The sequence below is a fragment of the Asterias rubens genome, chromosome 8 (genome assembly GCF_902459465.1).
Source record: "Asterias rubens chromosome 8, eAstRub1.3, whole genome shotgun sequence".
Lineage (NCBI taxonomy): Eukaryota > Metazoa > Echinodermata > Asteroidea > Forcipulatida > Asteriidae > Asterias > Asterias rubens.
Genome location: NC_047069.1, coordinates 6,828,280 through 6,848,770, shown reverse-complemented (window position 1 = coordinate 6,848,770; position 20,491 = coordinate 6,828,280). Strand labels below are relative to the sequence as shown.

Below are 20,491 nucleotides of genomic sequence, written 5' to 3'. Positions count from 1 at the left end.
AAACTGTGTTGTGTTTTTTTTTCGCGCTTCAAGATTTCCATCGCTCGACCATCGCGCAACCAACCATAAACCGGCATTTAGGGTTGGGTTAGGATCAGGAAAATACATCAGGGGTGTCAAAACATAGGCGTGTAACTGTTTTTCTACAGCACTTGTGAATATCGTAAAATTTGTTTATAACTGTCTGCCGACATTTTATATAAGTGGAAATGTCATCAAATTTGAGTGAAACTTGTACCTGGTTGGGGGAAGGTCCCCAGTTGAAATGCTGTACAAAACCAATGGGAGCTGCTGCTATTGAAGTGCCATCAAAAGGGACAATTGATGGAATAGGTCAAGTAGAGAACAAAGACATTCAGACGCTGACAAGAATAATTAATTTCCTTAAAAAAAAACATACTTTGCAAATGTTGCTTTGAGATTATCGACCAGAGCAGGGTTCACAAGTTGGACTGTTAGTCTTACTTGAAATAGATGAGAGTATTAGTGGTAGTTGGCAAGTTGGCAAATACGCTGCAACACACTCTCCCACAGAAAAATAATGCCCTTGAAATGCCACTGACAATGAAAGTTCTTGTTTCACCTTAGGCTTAAAAGAAATTTCAGTAACAAACTGCGAACTCTGCGTTTTGCGATTATTTTATTTCATGTTCGCAGGTTTACATAAAGGCATCAGGTTCAGTGCTGATCTAGGTTCTATGAAAAAAACAAAAGCGCTAAGTCAAATTTTGTTTTATGTTGAACCAAGAGCCTGGATGACTTGACAAGTTTACTGTCCGGAGCATGCTTACAAGATAAATGCAGACTTTTGTCTGGAGCTACACTTTACTTCTTTGTTCTGGGCCAAAATTTCAAAAGAGCTGCTTAAGCACAAAAAGGAGCTTAGCCAAACAAGTCATGCTAAGCAGAATAAGATGAAACCAGCCAAAATAACAATTTGAAAAATTTGTGACTGGTATCTTGTTTGTTATTGCTTAGCAGGAAATTATTAATCAATATTTTTTAAAAAGATAATTAAGCAATATTATTTTGCGTAAGCAGCTATACCAAATTAGGCCATGAGGTCAATTTCATAAAGCCTGTAAGCACAAATACTTGCTAAGCACAGAAAAAAAGTATTGCTTAACAGAAATAGGTTACCAGCTAAAGTTGACATTAATGTGACTGGTGCCACGCTCAATTTTGGCTTTGCAGAGGAAATTGCTGAGCGGTATTTTCTGCTTAAGCAGCTCTATGAAATTGGCTCTGGATACGAAGAAGCCACATGTAACAAAATAAACAGCCATGTTTTCAGAGGCTGTCTTGCAACTTTTCACTTAGTATTTGGCCCATTTTGTCCTGTGTAAAAAATTCAAGACTCAGTATAAGTCTTGACGACAGTATTGATTTGGTTGTACATGTAGTTAATTGCGATATATACCAACCGTCAAAAATGTATAGTTCACAAAATATATCAATTAATTATAACTCTAAACTCAATTAAGAACTGTTTAGAACACCCTGTGTCACACCACAGGTAACAATTAATAAGTAGATTTGTTCACCAACATTTGTAGAATCTATTCAAAAAGAAAAACCCCAACAACCCTTAAACCGAGCAATGATCCTTCAGACACTGGAAGCTTGCAGGCTCCAAAAGAGAGAGCCTAGTTCTATAGATTCAGACTTCCTTTGTGTACAGCTGTTCTTTGGTTGGCTGTGCTGGGTCCAGCATCCCCGATACTGACCATAAACACATTGTCTTTATTTTCACAGTTTGCGCCGAGCGAGGGGGCAGATTGTCTCCAATACGGGCTGCCTGGCCCTCTATTGGTGGCATTTTTCGGGGGATTCTGTTCGTGCTCTTCGTTTTCAGGAGTCCGTTTTTTCCGCTGTTCCTCAAGAGAGAGCATGATGAACTCGTCGAAACTCTGATCCAGAGTCCGCTGCTGTTGGGACTGCTGGCTGAGTCCGGTGTCCGTGAAGCGATTGGGTTGAGAGACGCTGCGCATCATTGGCTTGTCCTCCATAGACACCGAGGGCTGCGGGGGGTTACGCAACAACACGTCGCTTGACTGCGATTGACGTACGAGGGGTCGACGATAACGCGGCTGATCCGATCCTGGTGTGGACATGATGTCGTCTGAGTTAGTCGTCACGCTCATGATGTCCGACTCAGGGACGCTCTGCAATTCCCGCATCATCGGGGTGAAGCTGGAGTATCCGGCAAGAAGAGACAGATCGTGGGTTTGCTGCTCCCCTTTGAAAGGGCTCTTAGGGAAGCGGAAGTTTGCCGATTTGGTTGGGGTTGGCTCAAGGGAAGGTGGTACCTCCAAGGGTGGTGATAGTTCCTTCCTATGGGCCAACTCACATTCTAAATTCTCAAACATCCGTTCAACATCCTGTACAACTTGAGCTTTTAAATCCGGACTGATTATGTTTGGTTCGGGGCTATACAGCTGTCGACTCTTTGCTTTGTCGACATGCCCGTTTTCTGTTTGTTGGATTGTCTCCCCGGGTTTAACTTTAGAAGTTTTGACTGGGCTTCTCCTTGCAGCTCCATCCTTTTTATGTTTATCCTGTTCTTTGTCTTCCTTAGCATGACCCTTCATTAAAGGTTGGTCCTCTCTATGTTCTGATTCGCTGCTTTCTTCGCTCAGACTCCGTGGTCTTTTCATTTTGTGTTTGCCTTCCAGGGAAGCTTTCCCCATTGGAGTTCTTTCCTGTTTGGAGCCCTCCATGGCAATATAATGCACTCCGTTTGTCTTTGGCTTAATAGAATCCTCCGATTTGAATGAATGGTTACGTTTCAAACCCACGCTGGGTAATATCTCCTCAGCAGGGGTCAACCCAACATCCTGATGCACCAGGACTGACGACAATTCATACTGCTCAGAATCTTCATAATCATAGTCAGGGACCACACCCATGAATTGTGTGATGCCCTCACGATCCACGCATCCGCCTTTCTCATCCATTGCACGCAGGAGATTTGCATGGTCCGTTCGCGGCACATGTTTCGGCGACACTTCGTCTTCCGTTTCGCTCACCCCCGATTGGTCGATGAGCTGAGATGATTCGCTTAGTGACGTCCCCAGAGAAAGACGCGAGTTGTGGAGGGACGAGTGCTGTGAGGAATGCTGCGAGCTCTTACGAAGCTCTTCAAAGCTGAGGTTCAAATAGTCATTCTGCGATTGCGGAGAGATCGGTATGGTGTTGTTGCTTCCGACGCCGTTTGTTCCGTTCGCGGCAATCTCTCCTTGCGTGGATTCCATTTGTAGGACATCACTGCTAGACATGCTCGGGGAATGCGTGCAGCTCAGCGCCTGACCCCGCATGGTCAGCACTAGAGAACGAAATAGTTGCCAGTCGCCGAAATTCATCCCTAAGACTTCCTTGAGTTCCTCAAGATCACACTGCATCAGTACGTGACCGTTGACATTGTGCTCTGCAATTCTAGTCTGGTACCGTGGAATTGAATGTTTGTCAATGCCCTCCAGTTGAAGTAGACGATCACACACATCCTTGACTGTTAGGAAACCAGGGCTCGGGGTACCACTCACAGCAGGACTCGGTATCTAGGATTTAAGAACAATAAGTTTAATTATAATATCAAAGTCTTATATAGCGCACGTATCTACCAAACAAGGTACTCAAGGCGCTGAGTATATACAAACTTTCAGAAAGATAAGTTATTGAAGTAATGAATTCTGAGCGCAATTATGTAGCACCTTATAAGGGTTTACAAGGTGCTACGGCGCATACAGCAGCCACAGCCAGGAACACTGGGGCGAACCCCTCCACTTTTTGATAAGTGCACTGGGTTCTTTTACATGCATTACACAACACATTGGATCAACAGCTTTACGTCCCATCCGAAGGACGAAGCAATGGTAAGTGTCTTGCTTAAGGACACAAGTGTCACGGCTGGGGATTCGAACCCACACTCTGCTGATCAGAAACACCAGAGTTTGAATTTGGTGCTCTTAACCACTCGGCCATGACACTTCCACAATAGACTGGGCATTCACCAAAGAACACTAGAATTAGAAATATGTTTCTGTTTCCAAACATTGAGACCTTTACCGCAGTCTGGGCTCTTTTTCATGAAGCTTTTCAGAAAATAAATCGCTTAACAGAACATGATTGCTGTTCAAAAGAAATGTCACCAACCAAAATGTTATGTGATGTTCACAAGTAGTGAATGGCTGCCTAGGAATTTTGCTGTATATCATGGTGACATGAAACAAAAGTGACGCCATCAGTGCTGAGTGTTATCAGTGAAATTATAAAACTATTGTATACTATATATTGATGTCAAAGAAAACATCAAAGTGTGTAAAACACCAAAGTTTGACATATTTTTGACTAATATGGGATTTGGGCATTGCATGGTGAGGTACATGTACATGTGTCAATATATATTTGGTTTGTGGTTAGTGAATAAAACAAGAAGTCTGCTCGATCCACTAAAGCATGTATCTACATGTACTTGCTGGGTAGATTATGTTCTTTTGAGAACTTGTCTTACTTTAAATTCTATTATGGCGGAATAGATTTTTTGGAAATTCTGGAGACTTCTCAGTTCTGAAAAAAACTGCCCTGCTTCTTAACTACTACCTGGGGGAAGTTACATGTAGAAAATCAGTCGGGACTACTACTTTAGACCTAAGTCGTCAATGATCGGTATTGCATGGTGTATTATGTACTGTGCTACGTGTAAATTGATCGGTGCCGTCTTGGGTCAAGACTAAAACTTATCCATGCCTGCCATATCTGCGTGGTTGAGAGTTGACGGCGAATTGACTGACACAAGCGAGTTGACGGCTATTAGTAAGACCGGGTGTGATTCGCGCGCGATCGCTGACAAGCCATGGAGTTCTCCATGGTTTTAATGACGATTTTCAAGTTTTTCGAATTTAAAAATAGCGAATTCGGAAGCATAAATCTTGGAAATATCTGGCATTTTTTATCCGATTTATACATTTTAGATTTTGAACAAAACAAAACCTGAAAAATTTTGGGGGTAAAAATAAGAAAAGTTGGTTTTCCGATTTAAATCGGAAAAGTTGCATCTCTGTGTAATCCATGTGACATACAACATCGGAATTCAGTCTGAGGAATTCGACATTGAACATTCACTCTTGAATGAACAAGTCATGGTACCAGACATCATTCAAATCTGACTCGTGAATGGCTTATTATCCCATTAGCTCTTCCATTGAGCAACCATAGCTGTCTGGGAAAGAGGCTAAATGTTAGTGGCTTGGCTGTTTTGTATGATATAGACCAATCCGCCGAAACAAAATTGGTAGCGCCCTCTATTGAAAATTACCAACTGCGGTGTCTAAGCATTGAAGACACCGCAGCAAATGGCACGCGGTTTCAACACTTAGCGCCCGGTGTGCATCGGATTGGTCTATACCAGTTCAAGTTTTTTGGAAAGGTTCACAGCTATAACAGATTTCTAAAGTAGGATTCAAACCATTAACGTTAATTGAAAGTGTTGTTATTGGGAAGGGTAAAGCCTCATTCATACTTCATGCAAATTGTGAAAGCAAAGCGAAGTTAAAACATCCCTTCGCAGAATGCATCGCAACTACACATACAACCAATCCAGTTGCAGAATTAGCAAACATGTGAGGGCGCACTTTAAGTAGTTACGAGTTTAAAAAAACTGGTGCCCCAGCTGTGGAATTCAGATATACACAAATGGAACACTACTAAAAATACAGTGATACCTCACCATGCAATGCCTCAAACCCCATGTGATCAACACTTCATCAGACATGCAAGAGGACATGTCCGATCATGCTTAACTTTTGTACAGTGTTTCTCAATTTTCTATGGCACTTTTTTGAAAAGAAAAAGAGGGAATCAGCTGATCAGCTGAAAAGTTGCATGCCTGCTTCACATGGAACTTGAAAGCTATGATGGTCGAAAGGAGGAAAGAATTCTCACGATGAATAACACAGAGTTTTTAGTCTTTTAAAGTTCAGTCCCATGGCCTAACGTCAGAAACTCCCCCAAACTGTGCTGCGCTGGGGATAGGGACTTGACGAACCCCGCAGTTTCCTGATATGTAAATTTATTCACTTACGCATATGTAAACCATGCTGCGTGATATGTTTTGTCCAATCAGACGTTTTCAAAAAGGAGACTCGTTCATTTGTTTTTTGTGTGGGGTTAAGTACTTATGAGTGTAGGGGGACATTTCGCACGAAAACGAGACTGGAATTAAGTCTAAGTTTGTTTTTTTCACATCACAAATTCCCTGCTACGAAAATTTGCTTTCACTTGAAATATAAATGATGCTTTTCACAAAATTCTTACAAAGTTGTTCTGGTCCATTTTTTCTAACCCTTCTTTGGGAAATATTTTTGACAAAAGCTTACTGACCAGTGAGTGACTGCATGAAGAACGATCCACAAACAATAAAGATACTTCAAAAATTGTTTTGAGTGTAATAGTAACTTAGAACTAAAATGGACAATCGCATTAGAAAATTCTATTACAATTCTTGAATTTTGAGTGATTTTAAACTAAGAAGACAGAAAATTTAACAGTTTAAATTACCCCAAAACCTGAACCAAACTAAGCCAAAAACTCCTTTTGAACATTTCCCATAGCTGAACTTGCAAAATTCATGAACAAACAACAAGTTTAATCCTACTTAAAGACTTATTCTAAACCTTTTGCTCGCACATTGTAAAAACTGTAAGTGAACTCTCACAAAAGAAGAGTAAATTTTTCAGAAAAACTTATGAAGATTTGTTTCACAATGATTGATTTAATAAAAAAAGGGAATCTCAAGATTCTGACACACTGGGCCCAATTTCATAAAACCTGTAAGCACAAAAATGTGCTTAGCATGAAACTTTTTCCTTGATAAAAACAGGATTACCGACAAAAATGCCATGTGACTTTTAGGATAAGCAAACAACAGCTGAATACCAGTGTCAAGCAATATGTAACAAATCAAAATTTGGTTGGTAATCCTGTTTTTATCAAGGAGTAAATTTAATGCTAAGCAAATTATGAGATGGGGCCCAGCTACACACGTAATTTGTTAATGGAGAGAGCTTAGAAAATGTATTTGATTGAAAAGCAGGAATTGTCGTTGGTTGTACTGTCCTTATCAAACAGGGAGGAGTTGTGTCAAAACAAACAGCACAACATCAGGAGGGAGAAAAAACAAAACCCATCAAAAGTAGTTCAGAAATCTACGCCACAAAGAGGTCAGCAGAAAGGGGGTCAAAGTTAGATCAAAAGGAAAACACATTTCAGAAATTCGGGAAGATTTGTTCGTTTATAGATATTTTTTTTAACTGGTGTCCACAACAACGGTTGGGGTTAGATTGGATAGCTAGGTACTATGGAAATGGATAGGGGAGAATCAAACAGAAAATGTGTGTGTGTGAAGGAGTGAGGATAAAAGCAAAAGGGAAGGGGCCAGTCAAAAGTAGAAACATACTAGAAGGTTTTATTACCTTAGCTACTGGTATAATAATTATTTCAGGCTGGATGACGAAACGATGAAAACAGAACAAAAAAAGATATTCAGTCGTGGCGATCAAAAGAAATTCAAGCTATGATGGTTTCGTCAAGAGCGGGTGAAATGTGAAATGTAAAAGGCAAAGACTGTGCAACTTCTGTACAGAAACAATACATGGTGTGGTTCTGAAAATAAAAAGACAGCCTTACGTTCTCTGTTTGGCGAGAAGATGGAAATTTCAATACACCTCATGGCGAAATTGAAAGATTATGAATTCTTGTTTTCTGAACTTATGCTTTCACGCACGCGCACAAGCAAAAATTCCTTGCTAAACTCGTGGATTCAACACTTCAATACGTTAAGCAGAGCCGCGAAATTAGTCTATAACTGAAGGCAGAGGATTAAAAAACGTCGGTTTATTCACAATGTACCTTTTTAGAGAATGGATTGATGGCAGCCATCTGATAGCTGAGCCTTGATGGTGTGTCACTCAGGGTGGAGTACACAGATGATCGGCTTGACACTTGATTGGGGAAGTTACTGCCGAAACTCTGTGGGCGTGGCAGGGCGGTGATGTTGGGCAGTGCTCCCGCCAAATCCTGGCTCTCCAGCGAATCTTTAAGGGATAAATGTAAAAATAAAGACGCTTCAACAGTTTTAAAGAGTGTAGCACACATTTCAGACAGGTGCTCCAGAGTCGCGCCGAACCAAAGTCTGAATTTAGTACATGAAAAGTTTGACGTCTGAAACAGTTAGGAGTGACTGGACGCTCCAGAAGTCCAGAGAGCAACTGTTGCCGTCGTTCCGAATGGCTCTGGAGCGCCTTGGTTTTAGAAGTTGATCTGGTCATGAGATGAACCTAATGTAAATGCTATGATAAGTTCGCCTGTCTGAAACCAAAATTGATTAGGGTTGACCTAGAGTCGCTCCTAATCTATTTGGACCTAATCTATTTTACTCTGGCATCCCCTGTCTGAAACGGGTGTTAGGGCACTTAACAAGGCAACAAACTTGTCCTAAAGTGAAGACCACTTAAAGGCTCTATGTAACTTTTGTAGGACAAAAAACACAATGTCCACAGATTTATTAAAAACTTACACAGTTTCAAGATAATGATAGTCGAAAGCTTCCCTGGAAATATTACGTGCTGAGGTGCTGTAGTTTTTGGGAAATGAGTAAAACAATGTCATGAATGTAATTTTCGTCTCATGAGACGAAAATTATTTTAATAATTTACAAAGGTATTTTCATGACATTGTTTTACTCATTTCCCAAAAACTACAACACCTCAGGAAGTAATATCTGAAGGGAAGCTTTCCACTATCGTTATCTTCAAACCCTGTAAGTTTAATGTAAATCTATGGACATTTTGAAAAAGTACCCAAATCCTTTAAGAGGAAAAATCTTCAATTTCTATACTTCACAGCACGGTTTCACAAAGCACTTAAAATTAGATTCATCTTAAGATGCGTTGTTAGTATCACTGTGGCGTGTCGTGGTATGAGTAGTCTAGTTCACCAGACACAAGCCCTGGTGTTGTCAGCAGCAGAGTGTGGGTTCAAATACCGGTCATGACCCTTTTGCCCTTGGGCAAGGTACTTAACCATAATTGTTTCAGAAACGTTGGGAAGTGGTGGATAATACCCATGCCTACATCCTTACAGACAGCTGATAATGAGGACATTTGTTTTCTTTGCCAAGTCAGGGTTTTATTGTGGCAATGATATTTCAAAAAAAAATTATTACTCAAGAAGTTCCAAAAGGTTCAAACAAATAATACCGCGGATGGGCAGAGTTATCAAACAAAAAGTTTGGTGGCTGTGCAAGAAATTACTGAACAAAAGAAACTGTGCTAAAACTTCCAACATATAATGGCATATGGCGTAGTGCAACGCCCAAAGAATTATGTTTCTGTTTATTACACTCAACTAAATATTAACATAAAATACAGAGCCCTCTTGTGACATCCGCACACACTCACCTTTAATCTGTTTGCGTAGATAGGGATCCAGATGGCAGGCACAGGGTAGGAAGCGCCGTAAGTCACTGACCGTCAGCACAGGGTTGTGCTTGGTCAGGTATACAAGGAAACTCCGCCCATCTTGGTCTAGGTCCAGTAGAGGCTCAGCTTCTCTGCTTGTTGGGATCTCATCCAGAATTCTAGGGGTGAAAACAAACAGCTTGTAGGTTTTTCAGGACAGAGACGGGAAACAAACCCTCAAAGGATATGGTACCCAACCCTCGCTACCATGGGCAGCGCGCCGTATCACCCGCTAGCTCTGGGAGGGAAACTCCGATCCGTGTCTTTTATTGGCTATCATTTACGTGCAAAATATGAAACACTGTGCATCTTCAAAAAGCTATTTACGTCGAAACGGGTGCATTTAAAGATGTACGTATTCACTTTTTTTGTCACGCAACACTAAACGCCAAGGCAAGTTTATGACTTTTATTACACACAGCGCATCCAGCGTGTGCGCGACTAACGCCCAACACAGAACGGATCAACCACAGGACTAATTTTAATATCCCATGTGTTTGGATATTTTGGAGTTACACTTCCAGGGGTTATGATCGAGCAAGGCATGCTAGGAAAAAATGGCGCGGTAAGATCGATCACCCCTGGAAACGAGGTTGGATGGTACCCTCTTTGGTCCCAAGGCATCCCCTTGATGCAGTCAGCACGGCACCCAAGCATTTCCAGAACTTAAAGAAAACTATTGGAAATTACTCAAAATATGTTTTAGCATGAAAGTTTACTTGGTAAAGAGCAATGAAGAGCTGTTGATAGTATAAAACATCGAGAGAAAGCTCCCTCTGAAGTAAAGAAGTCTCTGAGAAAGAGGTAATTCAAATATTAAGACTTCAGGCCTGAAGCCTAATAGGCATTCGAAATACACACATTTGTGCAACAAATGTGTTTTGTTCTATTATGATTCTCATGCAACTTTGATGACCAATTGAGTCCAAAATAATCACAGATGTTCTATTTAGTGCATAATGTTGGGATACACCAAGTGAGAAAACTGGTCTTTGAAAATTACCAAAGGAGTCCAGTGCCTTTTGGTGACATGATGCATTAAAATGCCCTTTTCCAGAATTTGGAATGTCTGATTTGGCTACAGTTTTAAAACTAAACAAAGGATGGAAATTCTGATTCAATTGGAATGGTTGACAGGTTTCTAGTTATTTTTTATTGTGTACACAAAGTAAGGAAAGAAATGTGTGAATGAGAAAAACGTCCAAACCTTTCGAACAGAGCCTTGAGTGGTAACTCGTCATCAAATGCATCCTCATGGCCCCGATAGTAGACGGCAAGACGTGAAGTCCTGTATGGCCACTTCTCAGTCAGATTGACCCACGAGGCCAGTCGCTGCCATTGGAACGTAATGCTATTGGCCCTCAAGAGACGACCTGCAAGGTCACGGCACATCTGAATTATAGCACTATTAGCACTTTCATGTCTGACTTGGCTTTTTTCCACTTTATACCTGATTGTTTCATTGGGTTTCCAGCAGCACAACATACAGACATTATATGTTTAGGAGACATACATTGTACGCCCTTTGACGATAGTTATTTTGTTAACTTTTATGCTCTCCTGGGCACCCCACTGTTGTTTTACTTAGTTGTCTTAAATATTTTTAATGTATGTACATGTGCTTGTTAATGTGATTGCCCAAATAAACATTATTATTATTATTATTCCAGGCTGGAAGTAAAAATAATAATAATAATAATAACCGTATTTATAACACGCCTTTTGCCAAAGGATACAAAGCGCCAGGTATTATTACTGCAAGGAGTGGGGTGAATTTTTGAGATATAAGACCTAATCTTTAAGCGCCATGTAATGGTTTACAAGGTGCTGTGGCGCAATATGCTGCCAATCCAGCCAGGAACACCGGGGCGAACCCCTTCTCTTTTCGATAAGTGCACTGGGTTCTTTTACATGCAACTAACAACCAGATGAGCATTTGGAGAAAACCAAGTTCGACAAATTTGACAGTTCTCAGACATTTAGGCCTACTAGCCAATGTGGAAAACTTAAATTTGACAGAGAAATGGAAATCCATACTCCGCCATATTTTTTACTGCAAGGATGGGGCACTCTCAAAAATATGTTGTCACTATCTGCCAAAGCGATCATTGTCAAGTACGTTTTAACATCTGCGTTCTGTCACTTTTGTGGGCAGTATAGTTTTAGTTGCTTCTTAACATCTGTGCTCTGTCTCTTCTGTGCGCGGTACAGTCTTTAGTTGCTTCTGAGATGGGTTATAATGGCTCCTTTAAAAGTCTTATTGTCCTCTTGATCGATATGATGTCCGGTGGTAATGTGTTCCAGTCTTAAAACTTTTGGGGGTATAAAATAATTGATCTTCAAGCAGGCTTAACTCCGTTATTCTGATTGGTTGATCCATAGCAACCAGAGTGGGGTATAAACTCATATTGCATGGCACATATCACACCCTGCGTCTTGTGTGTTCAAACTGAGCGCCAAGTTTGCTTGAAGAGAAATACGTATCACACACACGCTTGTGGAATACGAAAACATGGAACGCGTCTGTGTCCCATATCCAACTCGGCCATCTGCCTCGCTATTTATTTTCTGTATTCTACTCACGCTTGTATGATAACTTATAATATTTGAAGCAGTCTTTGGGTGAGAACAGATGGTAGGTCTTGCATGCTGTGAATTGTGTCTAGATTGGAGTGTGCTGTGTAAATTTACATACCTGTGATGGATACGATATTAAGAAGACGACTCATGCTACGAGGACTAAGATCGCTGAACTGTTCGTCTGACGCTAGGAGCTGCGACACATCCCTAGTGGTGCCGGAGTGCATCCTACCTAGCGCCTGGTTGTCGCTCTCATCTTTGGATAAGTGGTCTTGCTTTGAGGTTGTTGTGATTGTCTGCTGGTTCATCTCAGGCTGGATAGTTGAAGGCAAAAGAGAAAAATGACAACGATATTTTGGTTAAATAGATGGTAAATTTGCATTGGGGATAAAGAATATTCACTTTGGTTGTACCCATCACCGATGTGTCTTAGCACTGTGGGGTGTCGTGGCCGAGCGGTTAAGAGCACCGAACTCAAGCTCTGGTATTTCTGTTCAGCAGAATGTTGGTTCGAATCCCCAGCCGTGACACTAAAAAAAAAAAGGAATTTAAAAAAGTATCCTCGAGGTCTCCCCAAAAAAATCTACTAGTGACACATTTGTCAATCGGTTCCTCTGGTCCCATTATGTTGGTCAACTACCCCAGGGACAACCTGATAAAATAACAAACAAAACGCAAAAATTATAAAAAAATATTTTACAGTTTGGTGTGTTTATCTCAAGTCAACTCTGTTGAAGCGTCACTGAATGCGACAGTGCCATCACTTTCCAAACAGTTCATTTTGGCTTTACCCATATACACCGATGTGTGTTTTAGCACTGTATACTCGATACTTTCCTGAGTTCTGTGAACAAAAATCACAGGCATAAGATACTTGGGTGGGATTCAAACCCACAAGCTTTGAAATTCTAGAGCAGTGTCTTACCAGCCTTACCAGCTAAACTAAATAGATTGCCTGGTAGCTAGAGGCAGTTCAAATCCTATGTTTTAGCAGCGGGTACCGCAACGATTTAATAGATGTTACTTTGGGTTACTTTGAAGTTAAACTCACTGCATTGTGAAACCATTCTTTGAAGATCCAGGCTCGGTTTCACAAAGAATTTATATTGAAATCACGACTAGACTGTGCAAGTCTTTCACATATTCAAGTATTGGGACCAGCAAAATGAGGGAGCTTGCTTCCTTCATCAGGTGTTATCGCAATGAATGGGGGACCAAAGTGGTTTGAACACAGACAAGACTTGTGTGGTCTAGTTTTTTTGTATAGTTTTTTTGATGCAAGTCGCCAGACACACAAGGCCTGAAGGCCACTTCAAAGTGTGGGCTACAACTGTTTTTTTTTTTCCAGAGGCCGTTACCACCTACTCCTAGGGCTGAAACAGGGTTACCCCCTTTTACAGTCCATACGGATGTGGGCTTGGGTATCATCAATCCGAAGCCTGGCCCGTAGAGCAGAGAGCACTACCTCCCCAATTTTACGTAGCAAGTGTCACAACCGGGATCCGAACCCACACCCTGCTGATCAAACACCAGAGCTTGAATCCAGTGCTCTTAACCGCTCGGCCATGACACGCCACAGTGCCTAACCAAGTATGATCATCACAACACAAATCACTATGTTGATGGTTATAATTAACCTGAGAGATAAACCTTAGTGTTTTGAGAAATCGAGCGCAATAGTATCACACTATTTATCCAGATATATCAAGATAATTCATCTTCTCTCAAAGTTTGACCTTTTTATGGAATAAGTCAACTTGGCGTGATCATTTATTTGACCAAGGAGATGACATACTGACAACCAAAAATCGACCTTCCATCTTATTCTTAGTTACAATAAATCACCCAAAGTGACCATCTTAGTTTCAATTAAAACCTAGTGGGTTAAACTATCACGATATGTTAGTTTTAGTTAAGTTGACTTAGCGAGATAAATCATCTTAGTTTCAGTAATTCAACTTACAAGATAAAATATCTTGATAATGTTAGTTTCAGTTAAGTTTTTTAGCAAGACAAATTAACACAGTAAGTCAGCATCTCAGTTTCGTTAGTTATCTTAGTGGGATTATTTATCACAATTAGTCACAAGTTAGTTTTAGTTAAGTTGACTTAGCGAGATAAATGATCTTATTTTCAGTAAGTTAACTTAGCGATATAAATTTTCCCGATAAGTGGTAGGCACACTTGGAGCTCCACAACATTCAGTACAGTTATTTAACATCTTACAAATGGCTGTCAAATAAAAAAATTCAATTCTTTGCATCAACACACTCCCAATTTCAATCCCAGTTTTTCCCCAATAGCCGAAATTGAACTGAACCCCAAATTGATGCAAGACAATGCAATTATTTTTATGTTTTGATTTCGAGACCTAAATCTGAGGTCAAACAAAATTCGTGGAAAATTACTTCTTTCTTGAAAACTACGTTACTTCAACCTCTCCCATTACTCGTTACCAAGTGAGGGTTTATGCTAATAATTATTTTGAGTAATTGCCAATAGTTTCCACTGCCTTTAAGTAAGCTATTAATTAAGCAACACACAAACAGATCAGGGTCTAATTTCAAAAAGCCTGCAGGCCCGAAAAAACTTGCATAGCACAGTCAAGTATTGCATATGCAATAGATTTCAGCCATTACATGGAGTTCACAACATTGCTGTGACTGGTGCCAGACTAAATGTTTGCTTAGCAAAGAGCTCTGCCAAGCAGTATTTCTGCTTAACAACTTATTAACATTGGGCCCTGTAAACAACAAAGACAGTTGAGTAGTTTAACTTTAGGGGAGGGGGGGTGGTTGTGTAGTGAAGAAGGTTTTGTTGGGAAATTATTATAACTGCTGCCGATCGACTGGTAGGGGGCGCCAGCACGACTCCATGTCAAAGCACTGTTGGCCACCCCTGCAGGCCGATCAAGGGACCCACTTGCCATAGAGGGCGTCCTCTGGCTTAGGTGTTCTTATTCGTATAATAGTCATGACCTTTTTTTAGTGTAAATATTTAAAGCTCCGGAACAAGGGATAGAAAAACCAGTATTTATATTCTTAGCAATCGACGCTACACTATGTAAAAGTGCAACTGGATTTGTAGATGATTCATTATCTATCTTGGTTTAACTTAAACTAGCTTTCTTATGCCACAAGGATCAAGGATTTAAGCTTCTTATTGCGCTGAAGGCCCCCCCCCCCCCCATGTACATGTAGTTTTGTGCACATATATTTAATAATTCCAGTACTTAAGTACACAAACTGCACACAAACTGTAAACAACAAAACAAAACAAAACTAGTGTGTGGATACACAATTAATGCTATTATTAACTTCATGCCTATCTAACAGATATTATATGGAAAACAAGTTCAAATGCTGTGTTGAGTATACATTGTAGTAATCAGTTTCCCAAAAGCAAAATGTGCATTATGGTCCCGGGTACCAAGATGAAATACACCGAGTTCGTTGACGCCAAGACTTGGGGCCAATATTTATGGCTGCTTAGCAGAAAAGCTTGCCCATCAATTTCTTTTGCTTACCATAAGTAAGCAGAATACCAGCATTGTACATTACATGAAATTTTGACTGGTAACCGAGTTCTGCTAAGCAAATAAAATTAAACACATTCTACAAAAAAAAAACATCAGTAATGTAAACAAGTGACTTCTAATCTTTTCCAAATGATTATGAAATTTCCACATTCATGTTTATTTTATAATGGGTCCCTAAAACATGACAAATCAATGAAGTGTGTAATGCATTTCATATGTCTGTTATCACAGATCAGGCATGATATTTTGCCGTTGGAAAAAAAAGTAGCAATACTTTATTAAGCCAGTGGCTGACCTACTTGTACACATGGTGTAGGCTTTAATTGACATTTCAGATCATCGAAACTACAATTTAGTTTATTTTTCCAAGAGTAACAAAAATCAGACTCAAGTGCCAAGAATACTTACCTACAGAAATGTTCATTTTGGCCATGATTGTATATTAGGCCTATTGCACAATAATAAGACCAAAGAAACTGAGAAAAATCATTTCAAATGTATGCATCTTTGGCTGGAGAATTTCCTAAATCCTCCGAAATCCTTCACCCTATGGTTACTCAACACCAAAGAATTTGGACTTGGGAAAAGATAGGTATGCCTGACCCATTGGTTGCTGTTTGGGCCAGGAGCCCTACATGTAAATCATCCACAATCAGGCAGTATAATGAAGTTTTTTTTTACATGTTTTAAAGGAACACGTTGCCTTGGATCGGTCGAGTTGGTCTTTGAAAAGCGTTTTTAACTGTTTTTTTTATAAAATGCAATGGGTAGAAAGATGTTGTAAAAGTAGAATACAGTGATCCACACAAACATGCCTCGAAATTGCATGGTTTTCCTTTTACCTTGTCGACTAACACGTTCGGCCATTTATCCCATAAATGGCCGACCGTGTTAGTTTGCACAGTAAACAGAAAACCAGGCAATTTCGAGGCAAATTTGTGTGGATCATTGTATTCAACTTTTAAAATATCTTGCCAACCATGCATTTGATAAAAAACGGTTACGAGCGCTTTTTATAGACCAACTCGTCCGATCCAAGGCAACGTGTTTCTTTAAAGGATACATATGAATAATGGGAAGATAAAAAATAATTAGTGGACAACTTTTTTAAGACACATTTTAGAGGAGTTGAATATTAATAAACGAAAGTAATTTTGCATGTGAATGGATTTATTAATGTGGGTTAGAATGACAGCTGGTTTATCATCGTACTAAGAAAATCTAACGGTAATAAAAAAAACCAGAGTTCCTCAAACAGATCTCTGCTCAAATTTGTCAACAAGTTTGCAAAGATGTTTCTTCTGAAAGTGTTAAAAGTATGGCTCAGGTGATTTTCCCCAGCAGCCCCCCCCCCCCCAAATCAAAATAACTCTGACTTTACTTAGTGTAAAAGTTTGTTTGTTTCTAGAGGAGTAATTCTCTTTTAAATCTCATCTTTTGAGAATGTTTGCATGCAATCTCAAAAGGCAAGAGAAATGAGCACACCACACAAATGGAAAATATTTCTGACAACAAAACATTGTAACCATGCTCTTCACTCAAAAAGAATATAACACGCCAAATTCTGTATCATTTTGAAAACTTGCTAATACAAGTCTTGAAAACTAGATTCAATTTGTTGCACCAATTCTTCGCCTTTCTAAAGCCACACTTGTAACCTTCTTGAAGGCACTGTATACGTTTGATAATTGTTCAAGACCAGTGTTCTCACTTGGTGTATCCCATCATAAGCATAAAATAACAAGCCCGTGAAAATTTGGGCCCAATCGGGTCATCGAAGTTGCGAGAAAATGATGAAAGAAACAACACCATTGTTGGACGAATTTGTGTGCTTTCAGATAGGAATAAAAGACTTCAAGCTAGAAGTCTTTTATTATTTTAGTGAGAAAATACCTCTTTCTCAAAAACTACGTCACCTCAGAGGGAGTCGTTTCACACAATGTTTTATACCATCAACAGCTCTCCAATGCTCGTTACCAAGTCAGTATTTAAGTTGATATTTGTTTTGAGTCATTACCAAACGTGTACCTTCCCTTTAAGGATCTTTTAAAAAACATGTTTTTTTTTTTAAAGTGCTGTTTGATGCTTTGCATGGTGTGGATAGTAAGTACTTTTGACTTGTAAACTAGCAGGTACTACCATGTACATAGTATAAACATCTCTTGGGAAATATATTTGCTATGAAAATAACCAGTATGGTATTGACGTTTTGAAAAAAATATAAATATGTTTTTGGGGAGTTTTTTGTTTTCCTCTGATTTTCTTTGTAAATCTGATGGCTTAATGATCTTCAGAAATGCAGAGTATACTGTTTGAATGAATGAAACCATAACAGGCTCAGTTTCAGAGGAAACACTCCTCGAAAAGAGCTCTATAGGCCTATACGGTCAGGCCTTTAATTTCGTTCTAGAACGGGTACAGCAACTTTCCTCTGAAAATAAGGGGCATATCTATGAGGAAAATGTAAGTTTAAATTGGAACTTTGCAGAGGGTACAACAGCAAAAACAGAGGGCACCACAGCAATGGGAAACCTTTCAGACGCTAAGCGTGCCCTTATATGCTCAGTATTGCGCATGTACATGTAGGTTTGCGCATGCGCACTACTGGCAAGAACTGTGAAAAAGGACATTCAAGAATCTTCAATTGCTGTGGGTTCTGTATGGTTGTGCCCGTAAGTTTACTAGTCACTGCAAATTCATTGCATGGTGATGAGGTATCAATATATATTGATATACAGCAAATTCTTGTTTTGATATTTGACGTCCAAATTTTCTTCACATGCACTCACTTGATAATGTACAGTACCAGGAATGAAGGGGGGGAGGGGTGGAGTTGGGTTCTCATTCCATGAGTCATGCACCATGCCAAAGATGCCACTATCCACAGATCATACATAAAAGAAATCAAACAGTTTGTTACAAGTTGCTTGATCACTGTTTCTTTATAGATTCAGTTTACCCTGATTTTCTGTGTAAATCTGACCGCTCGACGACTGTTTTCGTTATCTTGATTTTCGGAGATGCTTGGGAGACCCCACCGCAATTGCTGTGCACAGAAAATGTTTAAAGTCCTTTTTTAACTTAAAGGGTTTGGGTACTTTTTGTACGACACAAAAAAACAAAAATCCACAGATTTACATTAAAATTACACGGTTTAAAGATGATGGTAAAAAGCTTCAATTATAGTATTATTGGTGCTGTAGTTTTTGAGAAATGAGTAAAATAAATTCACCCCAAAAATAAATTTGTCTCAGTGAGACGAAAATCATTTTAGCATAATCAACAGATTTACCCGACTCTCCTGAAAAAATTGCTCTGTGATTTTCACTTTTTCTCTCTCAAAAACTTGACAACTAATGAAGCTGAAACTTCTAGGGGTAAATTTGATCACGTATATCTTCATTCACAGTGAGTAAGGAGTCAAGTCATGGCCCAAAACATCCTACAAGAGATATAAAAATCCTTTAAAGGGAAATGACACCCTTTTTTTAAAGAGAAAAATCATTCCAACCCTCTAGTTCTCAAAAACACTCACATGAACCAACCTGTGAAAACTTCATCGTATTCGGTGGTGACCTTCAAGTGAAGCCAACAGAAAACAACTATTGCTTTTTTTCAGAGATTTGGTGCACATTTTTATCAAGCTTATTTCGGCAATTGAAAAGCCCAATGCTAGTTTCTCGACTTTGAGAGTGCTCCAGATGGACATTTTTACAGGAGGATTGGTACTGCTTCGAGCTCGGTGTGTTTTCATAATCTGGAGACATCTGTACCTTTTTCAATTAAAGCCATTATACACTTTCGGAACAGAAAAAAAAAAAAAAAAAAGTTCACAGATTTCCAAATAACTTACAGGGTTTACAAAAGGTAATGGTGAAAGACTTCCCTTGAAATATTATTCCATGAAATGCTTTACTTTTTGAGAAAACATAAAAACAATTACCAATACTCGATATCAAGAGTTACAGATTTATTTTAAACACATGTCATGACACGAAGCGTGAGGAAACAAGGGTGGGTTTTCCCGTTATTTTATCGCGACTCCAATGACTGATTGAGCCTAAATTTTCACAGAATTGTTATTTTATATGTAAGTTGTGATACACGAAGTGTGGGCCTTTGGACAATATGTTTACCGAAAGTGTCCAATGGCTTTAAGGTTCAATGCATGATTTTAAATCCACAAGTTTTCTACTTATCAACTAACACTCTGCACTAATGCTAAAAACAGAAACTCAGTATGTTTGGGCCATGAGAGAAAATTGGTCTTTTTTAGCAAAGTGACCTACACTATGAATATTTGTCAGGGGATTTGAAAAAGTGATCATGGTGTGTGGCTATTCCGATTTATTTCCATTCAAAGTGATGCAACCACAATGAGGCTGAAAAGGAAGTGGTCTGGTACCTTGCTAGACTACATGAAGTTAGTAATATCATTGCCAATGGGGGGAGACAGGGAATATTACAAAGATGGCTGCTGTGTGCTGAACGTATACAATGTAGGAAAACAATGATTTGGCAACGAGCTTGCAAGTTGCAATATCAAAAATTCCAAATTTACATTCCTCTTATTTTGTGTCCATGTTATGTTGAAATAGATGTGAAGAAAGTAAAGACTGATTGATATTTCAAAGATGGGTAAAGTCACAAAAGGTCTAAAAACTATGTTGGCTTCATGCTCTTTTGTCAAAGACTTGTATACCGCACTTTTTGTTTGATCCAGCAAGACTTGCACAGTCCTTTGCTTTAAAGAAGAAAGCAAACTAAAATAAAATTAAAATAAATTACACAAATTTTGTATAAAACTCCATTACATTTTTATTTTTAATACAAAAAAAAATAATCTGAAGAAGGTCCG

The 20,491-nt window shown here is 39.4% G+C and overlaps 1 protein-coding gene across 2 annotated transcripts in view; it reads right to left on the bottom strand.

Moving 5' to 3' along the window:
* Window positions 1–958: 958 nt before the first annotated feature.
* LOC117293424 (kinase D-interacting substrate of 220 kDa B-like) overlaps window positions 959–20,491 on the bottom strand; it is a 99,115-nt gene continuing 79,582 nt past the window's right edge. For both annotated transcript variants that reach the window (XM_033775753.1, XM_033775754.1), the window contains exons 18-22: window positions 12,211–12,409; window positions 10,723–10,888; window positions 9,456–9,634; window positions 7,906–8,090; window positions 959–3,557 (exon numbers count right to left, since the gene is read on the bottom strand). In XM_033775753.1, the coding sequence (XP_033631644.1) occupies window positions 1,653–3,557; window positions 7,906–8,090; window positions 9,456–9,634; window positions 10,723–10,888; window positions 12,211–12,409 (2,634 nt within the window). In that variant the 3' untranslated portion in view covers window positions 959–1,652. The remainder of the gene's footprint in view (window positions 3,558–7,905; window positions 8,091–9,455; window positions 9,635–10,722; window positions 10,889–12,210; window positions 12,410–20,491) is intronic.